Source organism: Phoca vitulina, unplaced genomic scaffold (assembly GCF_004348235.1).
Source record: "Phoca vitulina isolate PV1807 unplaced genomic scaffold, GSC_HSeal_1.0 scaffold546, whole genome shotgun sequence".
Taxonomy (NCBI): domain Eukaryota; kingdom Metazoa; phylum Chordata; class Mammalia; order Carnivora; family Phocidae; genus Phoca; species Phoca vitulina.
In genome coordinates, this window is record NW_022590233.1 from 85 (window position 1) to 19,669 (window position 19,585).

General features: G+C 38.0%; 1 protein-coding gene across 2 annotated transcripts; it reads right to left on the reverse strand.

The window, feature by feature from the left end:
* Nucleotides 1–15,512: 15,512 nt before the first annotated feature.
* Nucleotides 15,513–19,298, reverse strand: LOC116629288 (protein BHLHb9-like). Of its 2 annotated transcripts, none has more exons than XM_032399592.1 (4): nucleotides 19,051–19,298; nucleotides 18,576–18,651; nucleotides 18,161–18,229; nucleotides 15,513–17,855 (listed from the first exon to the last, which is right to left on the reverse strand). In XM_032399592.1, exon 4 carries the CDS (start codon nucleotides 17,560–17,562, stop codon nucleotides 15,910–15,912), a length of 1,653 nt encoding a protein of 550 aa, XP_032255483.1. In that variant the 5' UTR covers nucleotides 17,563–17,855; nucleotides 18,161–18,229; nucleotides 18,576–18,651; nucleotides 19,051–19,298; the 3' UTR covers nucleotides 15,513–15,909. The 2 variants fall into 2 exon arrangements, with proteins under 2 accessions (XP_032255483.1, XP_032255485.1); XM_032399594.1 differs by having other exon boundaries at nucleotides 18,576–18,666.
* Nucleotides 19,299–19,585: the final 287 nt, after the last annotated feature.

Genomic DNA, 19,585 nt, shown 5'->3' on the forward strand with positions numbered 1-19,585 from the left:
CTATCTCTTTCAGGTTTTGGAATCAGGGGCTAAACTCCATTAAATAAATTTGCAAGATTTCTATCTTCTAGCTTCTAAATAACATTTTTATTGTTTTAGGAATTTGTTATCCCTTAAAAGAATGGGATGATTTTATTCAACTTTCCCTGTGCATTCAACAGTAATTTTGGTTCCCAAACCCAGTAAAAGAATAACACCATTTTCTGATAATGGGGTGGGTATTAAAAGATGTGCGTTCTAGGAAAGGGAGAGAGAGATACTATAGATAACATAGATGCTGACCTCAGATGGACTTGGGCAACTGTCCCAGTTCCCCCACTTACTTAGTGTATGACTTTCAACAAGTTACTTAATCTTTTGAGCCTGATTTTCTCCATTTGGGAAATAGGAATATAATCTCCCCCTTGCATTGCTTATCCCAAATTTAACCAAGTGTAATTTTCTCATTATTACTGAAGTTAAAGAATTTGCAAACCTGCTGGGATCAAGAGTAAAACATGTGGTAATTTACAAATAGTTACCATTAACATCAACAAGGGGAAGGCAAACTCACACCTGTCAGAATGGCTAAAATCAACAACACAAAAAACAGCCAGTGTTGTCAAGGATGTGGAGAAGTAATATTCTTGCATTGTTAATGGGAATACAAAGTGGTGCAGTCACTGTGGAAAACAGTATGGAGGTTCCTCAAAAAGTTAAAAATAGAACTACCTTATGATCCAGCAATTGCACTATTGGTATTTACCCAAAGAATACAAAAACACTAATTCAAAGGGACACATGCACCCCTATGTTTATAGAAACATTACTTTACAATAGCTAAGATATGGAAGCAGCCCATGTGTCCATGGATAAAGGAGATATGGTATATATTTACAATGTAATATTATTCAGCTATAAAAAGAATGAAATCTTGCCATTTGCAATGCTATGGATGGAGCTAGAGAGTATAATGCTTAGTGAAATAAGTCAGAGGAGGACAAATACCATATGATTTCACTCATATGTGGAATGTAAGAAATAAAACATATAAGCAAAGGGAATAAATAAGAGAGAGAGAGAGAGAGAAATCAAGAAACAGACTCTTAATTATACAGAACTGATGGTTACCAGAGAGGAGAAGGGTGGGGGGATGAGTTAAATAGACGCGGATTAAGGAATACACTTGTGATGAGCACAGAGTGATACATGGAATTGTTGAATCACTGTAATGTACACCTGAAACTAATATAACACTGTATGTTAGCTAACTGGAATTAAAACAAAAACTTAAAAAAAAAAGGGAGGCAATAATTTTTAGGAATTGTATGTATAAGCATTTATTTAATCTTCTTGAAATTAAGCTTATTATTTCTATGTATTTTTCTACATCGAATTTCTACAGACTATTTTTATATAAAATGCATCACCTGGTCTTTAGTTTTCTCAAAATAACAAACATATAAGATCTTTAAAGTTAAGTAGTAACACTAGCCTTTCATGAAATCACCCCTACCCTCCCCCGCCCCCTTACTCCTGCTCTGACTCTGAGACTTTCATCTTTTCTGTTTCTCTGAAATTTACCATATTTTTTTTTCTTAAGATTTTATTCATTTATTTGAGAGGGCACACGCCCCCCGCGCACAGGAGCAGAGGGTGGGGGAGGGGCAGAAGCAGACTCCCCGCTGAGCAGGGCACCTGACTCGGCTCCATCACAGGACCCTGGGATCAAGACCTGAGCCAAAGGCAGAGGCTTAACCACTGAACCACCCAAGCGCCCCTACCATGATATTTCTAAATCATAGCCTTATACTCATTTTAGCATACTGCAAAAATGGCCACTAATGAGGACTTCTGGTTTCAGTGCCCTTGTGTGAAGAGGTTGGAAATCATCACCCCCTTTTTTATAACAAGAAGACCCTGTACAAACTGAATCAACTTTTTTTTTTTTTTTTTAATTTTAACCCACTGGATAACTGAGGTTGCAGGGCAAGCCACCACCCTGAAAAACAGATTCGACAACCACGATTTGCTTACTTGGAGCACATGCCTCTAGAGCCATAAACATAGAACACTTAAACGGTAAACTTGCTTAATTGCTTAAAGCTGAGCGTGTACTGCTAGGACAGTAAGGGGGCCTTCAGGTGTTTGTGGGCTTTACCTCTAGGAAAATGTTCCCTTGTCCAGGCAACAATCAACAATTAACAAACAATCCTACAATTTGTATGGAATCAGAAAAGACCCCGAATTGCCAAGGAAATGTTGAAATGTTGAAAAAGAAAAACAAAGCTGGGGGCATCACGTTGCCTGATTTTAAGCTATATTACGAAGCAGTGATCACCAAGACAGCATGGTACTGGCACAAAAACAGACGTATAGAGCAGTGGAACAGAATAGAGAGCCCAGATATGGACCCTCAACTCTATGATCAAATAATCTTCGACAAAACAGGAAAAGATATGCAATGGACAAAAGACAATCTCTTCAATAAATGGTGCTGGGAAAATTGGACAGCTCTATACAGAAGAATGAAACTCGACCATTCTCTAACACCATACACAAAGATAAACTCAAAATGGATAAAAGACCTCAATGTGAGACAGGAACCCATCAAAATCCTAGAGGAGAACATAGGCAGTAATCTCTTTGACATTGGCCACAGCAACTTCTTTCAAGATACATCTCCAAAAGCTGGTGAAACAAAAGCAAAAATGAACTTTTGGGACTTCATCAAGATAAAAAGCTTCTGCACAGCAAAGGAAACAGTCAACAAAACAAAGAGGCAACCCACAGAATGGGAGAAGATATTTGCAAGTGACACTACAGATAAAGGGCTGGTATCCAAGATCTATAAAGAACTTCTCAAACTCAACACCCAAAAAACAAATAATCAAGTCAAAAAATAGGCAGAAGACATGAACAGACACTTCTCCAAAGAAGACATACAAATGGCTAACAGACACATGAAAAAATGTTCATAATATTTAGCCATCAGGGAAATTAAAATCAAAACCACATTGAGATACCACCTTACACCAGTTAGAACGGCAAAAATTGACAAGGCAAGATAAAACAAATGTTGGATGGGTTGTGTAGAAAGGGGAACCCTCTTACACTGTTGGTGGGAATGCAAGTTGGTACAGCCACTTTGGAAAACAGTGTGGAGGTTCCTCAAAAAATTAAAAATAGAGCTACCCTATGACCCAGCAATTTCACTACAGAGTATTTACCCCAAAGACACAGATGTAGTGAAAAGAAGGGCCATATGCACCCCAATGTTCATAGCAGCAATGTCCACAATAGCCAAACTATGGAAAGAGTTGTGATGCCCTTCAACAGATGAATGGATCCAGAAGAGGTGGTCCATATATACAATGGGAGATGACTCAGCCATCAGAAAGGATGAATACCCAACTTTTACATCAACATGGATGGGACTGGAGGAGATTATGCTAAGTGAAATAAGTCAAGCAGAGAAAGTCAATTATCATATGGTTTCACTTATTTGTGGAACATAAGGAATAGCAGGGAGGACATTAGGAGAAGGAAGGGAAAAATGAAGGGGGGGAAATCGGAGGGAGAGATGAACCATGAGAGACTATGGACTCTGAGAAACAAACTGAAGGTTTTAGAGGGGAGGGGGGTGGGGGGGATGCAGCCAAGGTCAAAGAGGCTGCTGCTTCTGTTCGCCTCCAGAATTTTGATGGATTTCTGTCTCACATTTAGGCCTTTCATCCATTTCAAGTTTTTCTTTGTGTGTGGTGTAAGAATATGGTCTAGTTTCATTCTTCTGCATGTGGCTGTCCAATTTTCCCAACACCATTTGTTGGAAAGACTATCTTTTTTTCCATTGGATATTCTTTCCTGCTTTGTTGAAGATCAGTTGACCATAGCATTGAGAGTCCATTTCTGGGTTCTCTCTTCTGTTCCATTGCTCTATGTCTCTGTTTTTGTGCCAGTACCATACTGTCTTGATGATTACAGCTTTGTGATAGAGCTTGAAGTCCGGAATTGTGATGCCACCAGCTTTGCTTTTCTTTTTCAACATTCCTCTGGCTATTTGGGTTCTTTTCTGGTTCCATACAAAGTTTAGGATCTTTTGTTCCATTTCTTTGAAAATGGAACAAATGTTTTAATGTTTATGGTATTTTGATAGGGATTGCATTAAATGTGTAGATTGTTCTAGGTAGCATAGACATTTTCACAATATTTGTTCTTCTAATCTGTGAGCATGGAATATTTTTCCATTTCTTTTTGTCTTCCTCAATTTCTTTCATAAGTGTTCTGTAGTTTCAGAGTACAGAGCCTTTACCTCTGATTAGTTTTATTACTAGGTATCTTATGGTTTTTGGTTGTAAATGGGATAGATTCCTTAATTTCTTTTTCTTCTACCTCATTGTTAGTAAATCGAAATGCAACTGAGATTAAGAGTCTCTTTTGGGTTGCTGGAGGGGAGGGGTGGGGGGGATGGACACTGGGGAGGGTTTGTGTTGTAATGAGCACTGGGTATTATATAAGACTGATGAATCACAGACCTATACCCCTGAAACAATACATTAAATGTTAATTAATATAATTTAAATTAAAATAATTAAATAAACACATCAGAGGGACTAAGTCATAAAAATAAAAAAGCAGGACCAAAAAAAAAAAGACATAAAAAAAAGAAATGCAACTGATTTCCTTGCATTGATTTTATGTCCTGCCATGTTGCTGAATTCCTGTATGAGTTCTAGCAATTTTGGGGTGGAGTCTTTTGGGTTTTCTACATAGAGTGTCAAGTCGTCTGTGAAGACCGAAAGTTTGATTTATTCCTTCCCTTTTTAGGTGTCTTTTATTTATTTTTTGTTGTCTGATTGCTGAGACTAGGAGTTCTAGTACTATGTTGAACAACAAGAATGAGAGTGGACATCCCTATCATGTTCCTGACCTTAGGGGAAAAGCTCTCATTTTTTCCCCATTGAGAATAATATTTGCTGTGGGTTTTTTGTATATGTCCTTTGATATTGAGGCATGTTCCCTCTATGCCTACATGGCGGAGAGTTTTTATCAAGAAAGGATGCTTTATTTCATCAAATGCTTTTTCTGCATCAATTGAGAGGATCATACTCTTTTTGTCCTTTCTTTTATTAATGTGATGTATCACACTGATTGATTTGTGAATGTTGAACCACCCTTGCAGCCCAGGAATGAATCCCAGTTGGTCATGGTGAATACTCCTTTTAATGTACTGTTGGATCCTACTGGCTATTATCTTGGTGAGAATTTGGCATCCATGTTCATCAGGGATATTGCTCTGTAATTCTCCTTTTGGGTGGGGTCTTTGGTTTTGGAATGAAAGTAATGCTGGCCTCAGAGAACAAGTTTGGAAGTTTTCCTTCCTTATCTATTTTTTGAAACAGATTCAGAAGAATAGGTATTAGTTCTTCTTTAAATATTTGGTAGAATTCCGCTGGGAAGCCATCTGGCCCTAGACTCTTGCTTGTTGGGAGATTTTTGATTGCTGCTTCAATTTCCTTGATGGTTATGGGTCTGCTCAGGTTTTCTATTTCTTCCTGTTTCAGTTTTAGTAGTTTATAAGTTTCTAGGAATGCATCCCTTTCTTCCAGATTGCCTAATTTGTTGGCATATAGTTGCTCATAATATTCTCTTATAATTTTTTGTATTTCCTTGGTGTTGGTCGTAATCTCTTTCTTTCATGATTTTATTAGTTTGGGTCCTTTCTCTTTTCTTTTTGATAAATCTGGCTAGGGGTTTATTGATCTTATTAATCCCTTCAAAGAACCAGCTTCAAGTTTCATTGATCTGTTCTGTTCTTTTAGTTTCTATTTCATTGATTTCTGCTCTAATTGATATTATTTCTGTTTTCCTGCTTGTTTTAGGCTTTATTTGCTGTTCTTTCTTAAGCTCTTTTAGGTGTAATGTCAGCTTGTGTATTTGAGACTTTTCTAGTTTCTTAAGAAAGGCTTATATTGCTATGTACTTCCCTCTTAGGACCATCTTTGCTGTATCCCAAAGGTTTTGAACAGTTGTGTTTTCATTTTCATTTGTTTCCATAAATTTTTTAAATTCTTCTTTGATTTCCTAGTTGACCCATTCATTCTTTAGTAAGATGCTCTTTAACCTCCAAGTGTTTGCGTTCCCAAATTTCCTCTTGTGATTGAGTTCAAGTTTCAAAGCATTGTGGTCTGAGAATATACTGGGAATAATCCCAGTCTTTTAGTACCACTTGAGATCTGATTTCTGACCCAGTATGTGATCTATTCTGGAGCATGTTCTAAGTGCACTTGAGAAGAATGTGTATTCTGTTGCTTTAGGATGGAATGCTCTGTATATATCTGTGAAGTCCATCTTATCCAGTGTGTCATTCAAAGCCCTTGTTTCCTTGTTGATCTTCTGTTTAGATGATCTTTCCATTGCTGTGGGTGGGATGTTGAAGTCCCCTAGTATTATTGTATTATTATCAATGTATTTCTTTTTTTTTTAATTTTTTTTGAAGATTTTATTTATTTATTTGACAGAGAGAGACACAGTGAGAGAGGGAACACAAGCAGGGGGAGTGGGAGAGGGAGAAGCAGGCTTCCCGTGGAGCAGGGAGCCCCATGTGGGGCTCGATCCCAGGACGCTGGGATCTTGACCTGAGCCAAAGGTAGACGCTTAATGACTGAGCCACCCAGGCACCCTTATCAACATATTTCTTAATTTTGTTATTAATTGGTTGATATAATTAGCTGCTCCCAAGTTAGGAACATAAATATTTATAATTGTTAGATTTGCTTTTTGGATAGACCCTTTAAGTATGACATAGTGTCCCTCTTCATCCCTTACTACAGTCTTTGGTTTAAAATCTAATTTGTCTGATATGAGGATTGTTACCTCAGCTTTCTTTTATGTCCATTACCATGATAAATGGTTCTCCATGCCCTCACTTTCAATCTGGTGGTGTCTTTATGTCTAAAATGAGTCTCTTGTAGACAGCATATGGATGGGTCTTGCTTTTTTTATCCAATCTGATACCCTGTGTCTTTTGATTGGAGCATTTATCCCATTTGCATTCAGAGTAACTATTGAAAGATATGAATTTAGTGCCATTCTATTACCTGTAAAGTCCCTGTTTCTGTAGATCTTTTCTATTTCTTTCTGATCTATGTTTCTTTTGGGATCTCTCTTTGCTTACAGGATCCCCTTAAATATTTTTTACAGGGCTGGTTTAGTGATCACAAATTCTTTTAGTTTCTGTTTGTCCTGGAAGCTCTTTATCTCATCTTCCATTCTGAATGACAGCCTTGCTGGATAAAGTATTCCTGGCTGCATGTTTTTCTCATTTACTACCCTGAATGTATCTTGCTGACCCTTTCTGGCCTGCCACGTCTCTGATTAGGTCTGCTGACAGTCTAGTGTTCTGACCCCTGTTGCTAAGGAGTTCTTCTCTCAAGCTGCTTTCAGGATTTTCTCTTTATCTCTGAAATTTTGCAAGTTTCACTGTTATATGTCAGGGCATAGATCTATTTTTATTGATTTTGAGGGGGGTTCTCTCTACTTCCTGGATTTGAATGCCTATTTCCCTCCCCAGATTAGGGAAGTTCTCAGCTATGATTTGCTCAAATATACATTCTTTCCCTCTCTCTCTTTCTTCTTCCTCTGGTACCTCAATGATTCTAATATTGTTTAGCTTTATGATAACACTGATTTCTTGAAGCCTTCACTCATGTCCATTAGTTATTTTTCTCTTTTCCTCAGCTTCCTTCCTTTCCATTATCTTATCTTCTATGTCACTGACTCTCTCTTTTGCCTCATTTACTCTAGCTGTTAGAGCATCCAATTTGGACTGTATCTCAGTTAAAGCATTTTTAATTTTGGCCTCATTCAATTTTATTTCTTCACTAAGAGATTCTCTAATGTCTTTTATGCTTTTTTCAAGCCCAGCTAGTAACTTTATAATTGTTATCCTGAATTCCAGCTCTGACATTTTAGTTATATCCATATTGATTAGATCTGTGGCAGAGTATTACCTCTGTTTTTTTCCTTTGTTGTATATTCCTCTTTCTAGTCATTTTGCCCAAAGAATGGATGAACAAGCAAACAAAATCAAAAATATCAACCATGACCCAAGTGAAATATACACCAGACAAATCTGAAGAAGTTAGAAACCAAAAAAGAAAGAAAAAGAAAAAGGGGGAAAGTAGAGAATATAATCTTCCAGGTGGGCAAAACAGGGTGATCCACTGGGTCCTGGGTGTATTTTGGTCTGTTTGTTAGAAGACACTAAATCCCAAAATTATAAAGAAAGCAAAACTTATATATATACAAAATAAAATTGAATACATTGAAAGGAAGCTGTAAATGAAGAATATATATATATATAATGTAAATAAAAAATGAAAGTTAAAAAAACTTAAAAACAAGGAATTGATAAAATAAGAAACTAGTTGAAAAGGAAAAAAAGAAAAAAACAAACATTTTAAACTGAAAGATAAAAGGATCATGAGAAAAAACCTTGAATTCTATATAGTATTTTCCCCTAGTGCTGGAGTTTTACAGTTCTGTGTGCTTGGTAATCTTGGTATTCTCCTGATGTTCCAGCTGATCTTCTGGGGGAAGGGTCTGCTGCCCTGAATCTCAGGTGTCTTTTCCTGGGTGGAGTTGCACTGTCCTTTGCCAGGTGGCTGGGCTCAGTATAAGCTGCTTTGGGTTGCTCTATGTGGCTTTTGTTCCCTGAAGGCTTTCCAAGCTGCTTTTGAGTGTGAAAATAAAAATGGTGGCACCCTATCTCCAGTCCTGGAGCTGAACTATTGTGGCCCCCTCTCTTCAGTAAACCCTCAGGGAAAAGCAGTCTTCACTTTTGTTTGCACCAACTCTGAGTCTCTTGTGGTGCACACCAGCGCAGATCCTCCTGTGTGAGGGAGGATGGTCACCACGGGCATACCATTTGAAGAGTCCCCACAGGGAGAGCAGTCACTCCATCCCGCATGCTGCACCTGTGATGCCCCTCTCAGGGGAAGGAGGAGGATCTCTGTGTTTCTGCCTTTGGCAGGGCCCTGTAGGGAGAGATGTTGCCCAATCGTGCCATAGTTCACAGGTTATGGCAAACCCCGAGCTGAGAGCCCACTCCTGGGCTCACTGACTGTAGCTGGTTTCCCCACTCTAATGCTTGGGAACTCTGCTGGCTCAGGCACCCTCGTTCTTTCTGTGACTCCGGGGATCCACACTATCCCACCTAGGATTCTGCCCCGCTTCATCACCTGAGCACCTTTCAGGCAGGGATGTTTCTCACTGGAGCAGACTTCTAAAAGTTCTGATTTTGCACTCTGGGGCTATATCACTTTCCAATAGCTGGCTTTTGGGGGTCCCCCCCCCCCCCCCCCCGCCAGCCATTTATCTTCCGATATATATCCCCTCAGATTCACTTCTCCTCACCTCTTACCTTGCAAAAAGTGGTCGCTTTTCTATTTGTAGAATTCCAGCAATTCTTCTCTTACATCTCAGGTTGAATTCATAGGTATTCAGAATGATTTGATAGATATCTGATTAAATTCAAGAGACCAGATGAAACGAGGTCCCTTACTCTTCCACCAGCTTGTCTCCTTCTACCTTTAACATAATTTTTATTGAAGTGTAATTAACATACAGTTATATTAGTTTCAGGTGTACAGTATAATGATTCAATAATTCTATACATTACTCAGTGCTCATCATGATAAGTGTACTCTTAATCTCCTTTATCTATTTCACCCATCACCTCCACTCACCTCTCCTCTGGCAACCACCAGCTTGTTCTCTGTATTTAAGACTGTTTTTCCTTCTTTTTTTCTTGATTTGTTTCATTTCTTAAATTCTACATATGAGTGAAATCATATGGTATTTTTCTTTCCTTGACATATTTTAGAGGTTTGCACAAGTACTTAACTGGGCTGTGAGGAGTAGAGTAGCAAGTCTCCCCCTTCCCACATGGATGATTAACAATTTCTGGAGAAGAAAAAAATATTCTACCCCAGGATTTTTATACTTTGCTTTATTTTGTGTATCACAACCATGATAGCCAAGTTTAGTTTGCTAAATGAAGTGTTCAACATACACAAGAAACAGTTTGCATGTTTCTGCTGTTCTCTCCTTTAGGGAAACCTTGGCAATGACTATTAAGGGGGACATGGCACCTCTAGGAGATAAATAGCCAGAGCTTCTTTCAGACATTTGCTGACAGGGTACATAACTCTGAGAGTAGTTGTCCAGAGTAAGCTAAGGTGGCCCCATGATCTTTTAAAGCAAAATCTGCATGTTGATTTACTGAAGTTTCTTATCAACTCATGATTAATTATGATGCTGTTCTGAAGCTTATCTAAGAATGACCAATGTCTTTAAAGTACTTAAAATACAATTAATCTTTATACAATTAATCTTTATAACATTATACCTATATAACAATATAATCTTTATACAGTTGTGACTGGAAAGCAGTTTTTCTCACTGCAAAGCTTTTGCTTGTTTCATTAATAATCCCCATTCTGTCCTCAGCTGTATTTCTGTGTATATATCACTTGCTAGTCTACTGACCGTAGCTGTTGCCTGAGTGTGGGTCCATAACACAATTCAGAACAAAATTCTGTAAAATAATGTCAGCATAGCTAAACTCTTCACTCTTCTGTTTTAAATTTAGCTCATGGAGTGTAAAGTGATACAGCTTTTCTGGTTGTCAGTCAGTAGTACTTATGAGGGCCTGAATCTGAAGATCACAGGGGAAGAGTTGCAATGAGGGGGCATAAGATAGGGAAAGTGATATATACATGTATATACTCCACTCCCTTCCCACTAGGTGATGGGGTCCATCTTTACATCCCTAGAATTAACCCAACAGAATATAGAGGTGTGATTCAGTTGTCACATTCATAATATGGAATATTATGTAAACTTTAAAATGTTATAAAAATGACAGAAAGAGGTTTCTTTTTTTTTTTGCCCCTCAGAGTAGCAAAGACTGATAATATTGATGTGTTGGCAAGTATATGAAGAAATAGACATTCATGCTCCATGGGTTGAGTGGATATATTTTAGAAGTCAGTTGGCCAGTATATGTCAAAATTTGTAAATATCCATGAGAAGAAATGCAGCCCCAGACATCTAGGAGCTGGCCTGGCACTCAGAGCCAGGCCCTGGTATTCTCTTGTTGAATATAAACAACTTCATAGAACATTAATATCAGATAAAGTCACTCTATGACTGTGATATATCAAGAGAAAAACAAGACCACTACGTAATCATGTATGAACACTGGGAGACATTGTCCAGATCACAAAAATAACCAAATATCCCCTTATTCTGGCTAATATGAGTGACTTCTGCTTCTTTACCTATCACAACTGTAGCCCTGGCCTAGTCTTCCCCATTTGTAAAGTAAGATTTTTTTAGATAGCAAATCATGCTTCAAGTACTCATGCTTCCAAACAACTTTCGATCTACAGCAAAGCCTCACTTCCTTAAACCCTCCCCTAAATCACCTAACCAAAGTCCTAATCCTATAATAAGTCATTTCTAAAACTCTCTTCTTGAAGTACCACATGATTTGCCATGGTACATGTTCTTTCTCTTTGCAACCAAATTTGTTCAAATACAGACATATTCCTGGTAGTTTTTGGCTGGAGGGCACTGCCATTCATGATTTTTGACAAAGAAGTTCCACTTCAAGGAATTTATCATACAGAAATATTCAAACAGGCATGAAGATAGAAACAGGGATACATCCATTTTCACAGGAAAAAATATGAATATGAAAGAATATACTAAAAAGTTATGTTGCAAAACTACAAAATGCTGCTGAGAGAAATCAAAGGAGACCTAAATAAGTAGAGAGAGATATTTTGTTCGTGGGTCAGAAGATTCAACACTGTTAAGATGTTATTTCTCCTTAATTAATCTACTGATTTAGAACTATCTCAATCAAAATCCCAGCTGGAGTTTTTGTAGAAATGGATCAGCAGATTCTAAAATTTATATGGAAAAGCAAAAGTAAAAATAACCAAAATAACTTTGAAAAATGATAAAGTTAAATGACTCACACTGCCTCATTTCAAGAAATTATAAAGCTACAAGTAATCAGGACAGCGTGGCATTGCAATCAAGATACACAAGTAGATCAATGGAACAGAAAGAGTCTAGAAACAGATCCATACATACAGGGACAACTGATTTTTTGACAAAGATGCAACAAAGACAACTCAAGGGAGAAAGAAGTCTTTTAAGCAAGTGATGCTGCAATAATTGGATATCACTATGCCAAAAAATGAACTTTAACTTATAACTTGGACAATATACAAAATCTCAAAATGGATCAGACCTAAATGTGACACCTAAAACTGTAAAATTTTTAGAATATAGTATAAAATCTTTGTGACCTTGGTTAGGCAATGGTTTCTCATATATAACTGCAAAATACAACTGGTAAAGAACTGTTCCTTATCAAAATTTAAAACTTCTATTCTTCAAAAGTCATTTTTAAGATTAAAAAACAATCCATAGACTGGGAGAAACTATTTGTAAAACATATATCTGATAATAGACTTGTATCCAGTATATATAATAACAACTCTTACAAATCAACAATAAAAATGAACAACCCAGTTTAAAAAAAAAAAGAGCAAAACATTTACATAAACTTCACCCAAAATATATGGATGGCAAATATGCATATGAAAAGATAGTCAACATCATTCGTCATTAGAGAAAGGCAAATTAGAACTACAATGAGAAAGAAAACACAGGCAGTAAAGTCTTGGGTATCAGTCTGAGCAATATTTTTTTGGATCTATCTCCTCAAGCAAGGAAAGCGAAAATAAACTAATGGAACTACATCAAACAAAAGCTTTTGCACAGCAAAGGAAACCATCAACAAAATGAAAAGGCAACCTACTGAATGGGAAAAGATGTCTCAAATGAGAAAACTGGTAAGTGGTTAAATCCTATATATATATATATATATATATATAGGATATAACCATTCTGCAAGGTGTAAACTGATGCTGCTGAGAGAGAATATATATATGTATATATATATATATATATATATGTATATATATAATGTATATATATATACACACACACTCATACAACTCAATAAAAAAAAAAAAAACACGATCCAATTAAAAAATAGGCAGAGGACCTGAATAGACATTTCTCCAAAGAAGACATACAGATGGCCAACATGAAAAGTTGCTCAACATTACTGATCACTGGGGAAATGCAAATCAAAACCACAGCATCAGTTTACACCTTGCAGAATGGTTAGTATCAGTAAGAAATACCACATATTGATGAGGATGTGGAGAAAAGGGAACCTTGTTGCACTGTTGGTGGGAATGCAAAATGGTGCAGCCACTATGGAAAACAGTATGGATATTCCTCAAAAAACTGAAAATAGAATTATCATTCAATCTAGCAATTCCACTTCTGGGTGTTCATCTGAGGAAAATGACAACACTAACTCAAAAAGATATTTGCACTTCTATGTTCATTGCAGCATTATTTACAATAGCCATGATATGAAAGCAACCTAAGTGTCCATTGATAGATGAATAAAGATGTGGTACATATACAATGGATTATTTTACTCAGTCACACAAAAGAATGAAATCTTGCCATTCATGACATGGATGGACCTAGGGGGTATTTTGTCAAGTGAAATAGGTAGACAGAAAAAGTAAAATATTATATAGTTTTACTTAGATGTGAAACTTAAAAAGCAAATGGACAAACAAAACAGAAACAGACTCATAGATACAGAGGATAATCTGGCAATTGCCAGAGGGGAGGGTATAGGAAGGGAATTGGCAAAATAGGGGAAGGGGATTAAGTGGTACAAACTTCCCGTTATAAAATAAGACACAAGGATACAATGCACAGCATAGAGAATATAGTTAATAATATGCAACAGCTTTATATGGTGACTGATGGTAGCTAGACTTATCATGATAATTTTGTAACATATATAAATGTTGAATCACTGTTACACACCTAAAACTAATATATCATTGTATGTCAACTATACTTAAATTCAAAAAAAAAAAAGAACTACAATGAGATATAGCTAAAATTAAAAAGACCGACCATACAAAGTGCTAAAAAGCATGTGGAGAAATCAGAATTCTCACACACTGCTGCAGGAATGTAAAACAGTCCAACCACTTTGGAAAATGTAAGCTAAATGTATACCTACCGTATGATCTAGCCATTCCACTCCTAGGTATTTACCCAAGAGAAAAGCAAAGCACATGCCCACAGAAACAGTTGTATACAAATGCTCATAGCAGCTTTATTTGTAATAGCCCAAATCTGGAAACAACCCAAATCTCCATCAACAGGTAAATGGATAATCTGTGATATAACCATATAGACTACTTGGAAATAAAAAAGCAATGAACTATTGGAACACATAACATGGATGGGTCTCAAATACTTACGCTGAGTAAAGAAGCCACACACCCCTGACCACTCCCCCAAATACATGCTGTATGGTTCCATTTATATAAAATTTCAGAAAATGAAAACAATTCTGTATTGTCGAAAAACAGATTAGTGGTTGCTTGGAGGCAGGGAGACATAGGGAAATGTGGGAAGGATTAAAAGGAGCATGAAGAAACTCTGGGGGTGGTGATGGATATGTTATGGATATGTTCAATATCTCAACTGTGGTGATAGTTTCACATACGTATACATATGTCAAAATGTATTAAATGATATACTTTAAAGATTTTTTTTTTTTAATTTAGAGAGAGAGAGAAGCAGGGAGGGACAGAGAGAGAAGGAGAATCTTAAGCAGGCCCCATGCTCAGTGCGGAGTCCGACGCTGGGCTCGATCTCACCAATCCCGAGATCATGACCTGAGCTGAAATCAAGAGCCAGACGCTTAACTCAATGAGCCACCCCGGTGCCCCCAAATTGTATACTTTAAATATGTATGGATTAATGTATGTCAATTGTACCTCAATAAAGCTATTAAATAAAAATCTCATGGTAGATCTGCATAATACTAAATTGGAAAGATAATTATAAAGATGAGGCAAGTTGCAGAATACTATACTCTTGTTTTTCCAAAAGAATAAATGTGTGCATATTTTTAAGAGGGATATGCAATGAAACATTAGGGCACTATGCGCTAATTGTTAACACAGAAGAAACATTAAGTGATTCAAAAATATGTTATAGAAGCACATTTATTGATATGGAAAGATGCTCATAATATACAGTCAGTGGGGAAAAAAGCAAGTTACAAACAGTATTTACAGTATGATCTTGTTTTAGTTTCTTAGCTATTGAAAAATCTCAAAGCATATAACCTAATATTTTCACACACACAGACATTCTCTTCATTTTACACCAGTGGTTATAATTCCTACCATGAATTATCTGATGAAGGCAGAATAAGGGAAAAACAGTAATTCCTCTTACATTAAACAGCCTATAGCAACTCCTGCCTTTACATGTTGAGTGCACATTCAGCAATGAATGTGTGTATGTATGAATATATGTGAGTGCTGTTGGTTATCTTTTTGTGGGCATATGCTTTATTTCTGCAACTAGATAACAAATTCAATGATATCTTCTTTTTTTTGCCATTTGAAGCCACAAATAGATCTAAGCAAATACTAACGAATAAGTTTAGCCTACTTAAGATGAACTGGTTCACTATCTTAAGTAAAATGTTAAAAAGTTGCCCATCTACATAAGATAAAAATCAACAGATGTTTTCAGCTTACAGTGCAATATTCATTTGATATTTCAAAAATGCTCTAGCTCAAAACTAGAGACTGTCGCAGGTAATGTCACATTACAGATGTGATTTATAATGTGTACACTGTAATAATCAAAATATTATGCAAGGCTCTTTAGGAATACACTGCCTATTAGATTGTTCAAAGCGTTCACTTTTATTTCTGGCTCATTTTACATTGTTTCAATAATTACTTTAACTTCACGGAAAATGGCCATCAGTGTATTGTAACTCATGTGATCAACAACTACAATTGAACCCTTTCTGATATGCTCCTTTATGTTAATAAATATGGCCACAGCACTAACGAGATTGGCTTTTGCCTCTTTCTGGTTAAAGATGAGTTTTAATGCTGCTAAGGCCTTTGTATTGATCATGTCTCTGGCTGCAGCTGGATTTTCAGACATATTCAAAAGTACTTTTAAAACAAGATTTCTGGTTTTACGATTTCCCAGGGATAGCAAGTGGAAAAGCTCTGAAAAGTAACTGGCAACAATGTGGTGATGGTTAGAATCAGCAGTCAGTTGCCCTAGTATCTTTAATCCAGATTGCTGTCCGGGTGAGTTCAAGGGGAAAGACATGGTTTCCTTACACATATGCTTAACGTGTAATTCAATCTTGCGTTGTCTCTCATCCCCAGAAGGAGGATTCAGAGTAATTACGGCCTTTTTTCTGATTTCAGAAGAAGGAAAACTGAGCAAGCTTTCAATAAGCGTCACTACACCCACCTCATTAATAAACTCTTGGGCAAAGGGATGAACATTAGTGATCCCCATTGCAATTTGAGCTATTTTATGAATGAGAGGATCAGTAGTTGACTTAAGTAAGGTAACAAGTTTTTCAAATTCCTCAGAATCCATGTAGCATTCCATTTTGCAAGGGCAAGCAAATGGCTTAATTCCATTCACTTCCCTGATCCTGATTTGGCGTCTAATCTCCTCTATAGTCTGGATGCAAGGGTCAGAACCAAATGGGTACTCAGGGACAGGCTGTGAGCATGAAGTAGTGCTCCTAGAAGGGCATGTTGTTGCCACAGGCAAAGAATGGGTATTTTCCTCAGCTGAGGCCAGGACAATATATGAAGGAGGCTTTGTCTCAAATGGGACTTGGGATCTAAATCCTAACACTGCTGGAGTTACTGCAGGGGCTTTGGGCCAGATAGTTACCTCAGACCAGTCCTTGGGCCTATTTTTTTCATTAATTTCATCCACAGGCTGGGGCCTAACTATCCTACTCACAGGTCTAGGATTAGGATCAAAACTAGTTTCATCTCCATCCCAAAACCAGTTCCCAATAACATTTTCCTCCTCCTCCTCCTCAGTCCCTGGCCTAGCTCTGCAGCTGGCCCCAGCCACAGGCTCTAACTTTTCAGCATAGGATGGGGGACCAATACCAGCTTTACCTTCATCCTTAGCACTGGAACGATTACTAGCCTCTTCTCCATTCCAAAACCAGGAACCAACATTGGCCTCTTCCCCAGCCCAAAACCAGGTGTCAATACCAGCCTTATCTTTACATATGGACCTGGACTCAGCATTAGCCTCAGACACAGAAGACATCCCAGATACTCTAGTGGCCTCATCTTCAGCTTTGGGACTGAAATCTGCCAGGGCTCTTTCCTTTATCTCAGTAACAATCCTGTTCTTAGACCTTGCCTTCGTCACTGCCGCTGCATCAGCTTGAGACCCTGCCTTGGCTATTGCTTTGTCCTGGGTCTTGGCTATAGGTCTGACTATGGCAGTAGACTCCCTCTTTGCTTCAGCTTGTATACCAGCCCTTTTTTGAGTTTTGGCTTTGTTTTTACTCTCATTCTTAGCCCCAGTCATGGTTGAAGACCAGTTATATAGATAGCCCTATACAATCTTGGCCTTGGTTCTCAATGTGTCCCAGGTCAATGTCTTAACACTCTTTCACTGGGTCAGACATAAACTTTGTAGCAAGAGTTAGTCATCAGCTCATCAGTCACACAGTCCCCTTTCCAAACACACAGCCTCTGTCAATGATACAGAGAGAAGACAGAGGCAATCAGCCTGAGTGAAGATGATGGTTCCTGAGTTCAGACCTGTTGAAGGTGATGATCTGCCACTCCAAGGCCACTATAGCCACACTGGAGATGGACCTGAGGTGGAAGAAGAAAATGAGCTTTAAGTCTCTTCCAGCTGTGCTTCTCCATGCAGACAGCCACACAAGACATGAGAATAGAGATGGATTGTGTGGTAGAAGTGGAATACTAGAAAACTCTGTTACCTCATTTTATCCCTTCCACGCTCCCACTAATGCCCAACAATGTACTGCCCAGGCACTAACACACTCTTTTCTCTGTATCACATAGGAGCAGGGATGATGGAAAAGCTTGCTGAAAGTGAGAAAGGCTAAGAAACATCCAGGTCTATCAAGGTTGGCCTCACACCAACCTATACTCACCTAGTGCAATTTTCTCCCCCTTCCTTACTTTCAGGAATGATAAGTCCTACAGCCAATATACAGGCAGACCTATGGACAAAATATAGGAGATTTGGAATTTTGAGTATTTGGTAGACAGACAGGTGCTCTGAATTCTAAACTCAATACATGCCTTTCCAAATCTAGAACTTTGGTTATATAATGTTTCTGGCCTCCTTGGTCCTCATGGCTTCTCACTCCATTTCCTGGGTATCTATCAATTACCCTCTAGGCACAATCCTGGCTTAACTTATCCCCATTTCCTATACACAAATGTGAGGAAAGAAGTGTCTGGAAAGTTGGAAGACAATGGCTCCAAGATATGATCTGGTCTCACCTACTTGCCAGTAGCCCATTTCCATCCCCAATCAATAGGGGTGCTCATGCTCACACTCACCTTGGATCCAAATGAATAGTTTTCGTCCTCTTGCTTAATTCAAAGTGAACAACTATCTACAGATTTCTATAGGAACCTATAAAGAAACAAACTTAAGAATAAATAAAAAGGCAAAAGAGAGAAAACAGAAGAGACTGACTTAGCCCAACACCCATCACAAGTGTTATAACACATACTTTTGTTTATTTGAAGCCATGTTAAATGTCTCCCACCTGTCTGCTCCTACCAGATGATTTTGCATCCATTCCCCCAAGACCTGCAGCTTGTCTAATTATACTTCCTCCTAATTTTTAATTCTGTCATTTTCCCAGCAGAGGCCACACCTCTTTCCCTGAACAAAATATGAGACGGGAGAGTGGACAGTGGAATGTCGGCAACTGTATTTAGAAAGCACTCAGTAAAGATAATAGTGACTATTATTTCAATACCATTTTTGCATGCCCCTACCGTTTCCCCATGCATACACAGACGCTACCTCATTGCCACCGATGCCAGCCAGCCTACACAGCAGGGGTCCTCAGGAACTTCTATCCTTCCCACCAAAGAACAGTTCTTAGCTGGAGAAGAGTCACGTCCTGCAAAAAGGAGGAGGAGCATTCAGCAAAACACCAAGAGAATATACTGACAATGGCAGCAAAATACCAGGTTAATAGACAGTTACCCAGAATTCAGGTCCTAACACCACCTTTTGAAGAATCAGGAAGTAAGTATAAACGTCATAGGGTTTAAATTGACCCTTCGGAAAACATTCCCCTCTATTCTGACCCACCATTCCCACACCTCAACATATTAAAGTGGGCTGCGATGTTGAGAAAAAGGATCCTGAAGGAGAAAGGTGGATTAATGCCACACTATTTCTTCACACAGACCCTTCCTGTGAAAGGTGATCTACTCCTCACTCTGTCATTTCCTTGCATTTATTTGGGTGCAAAATATAAATGTGGAAGGCAATATTATGAGGTGGATAAACACTTCATTTTGATGTCTTCATAATCTACCCACTCAACTGC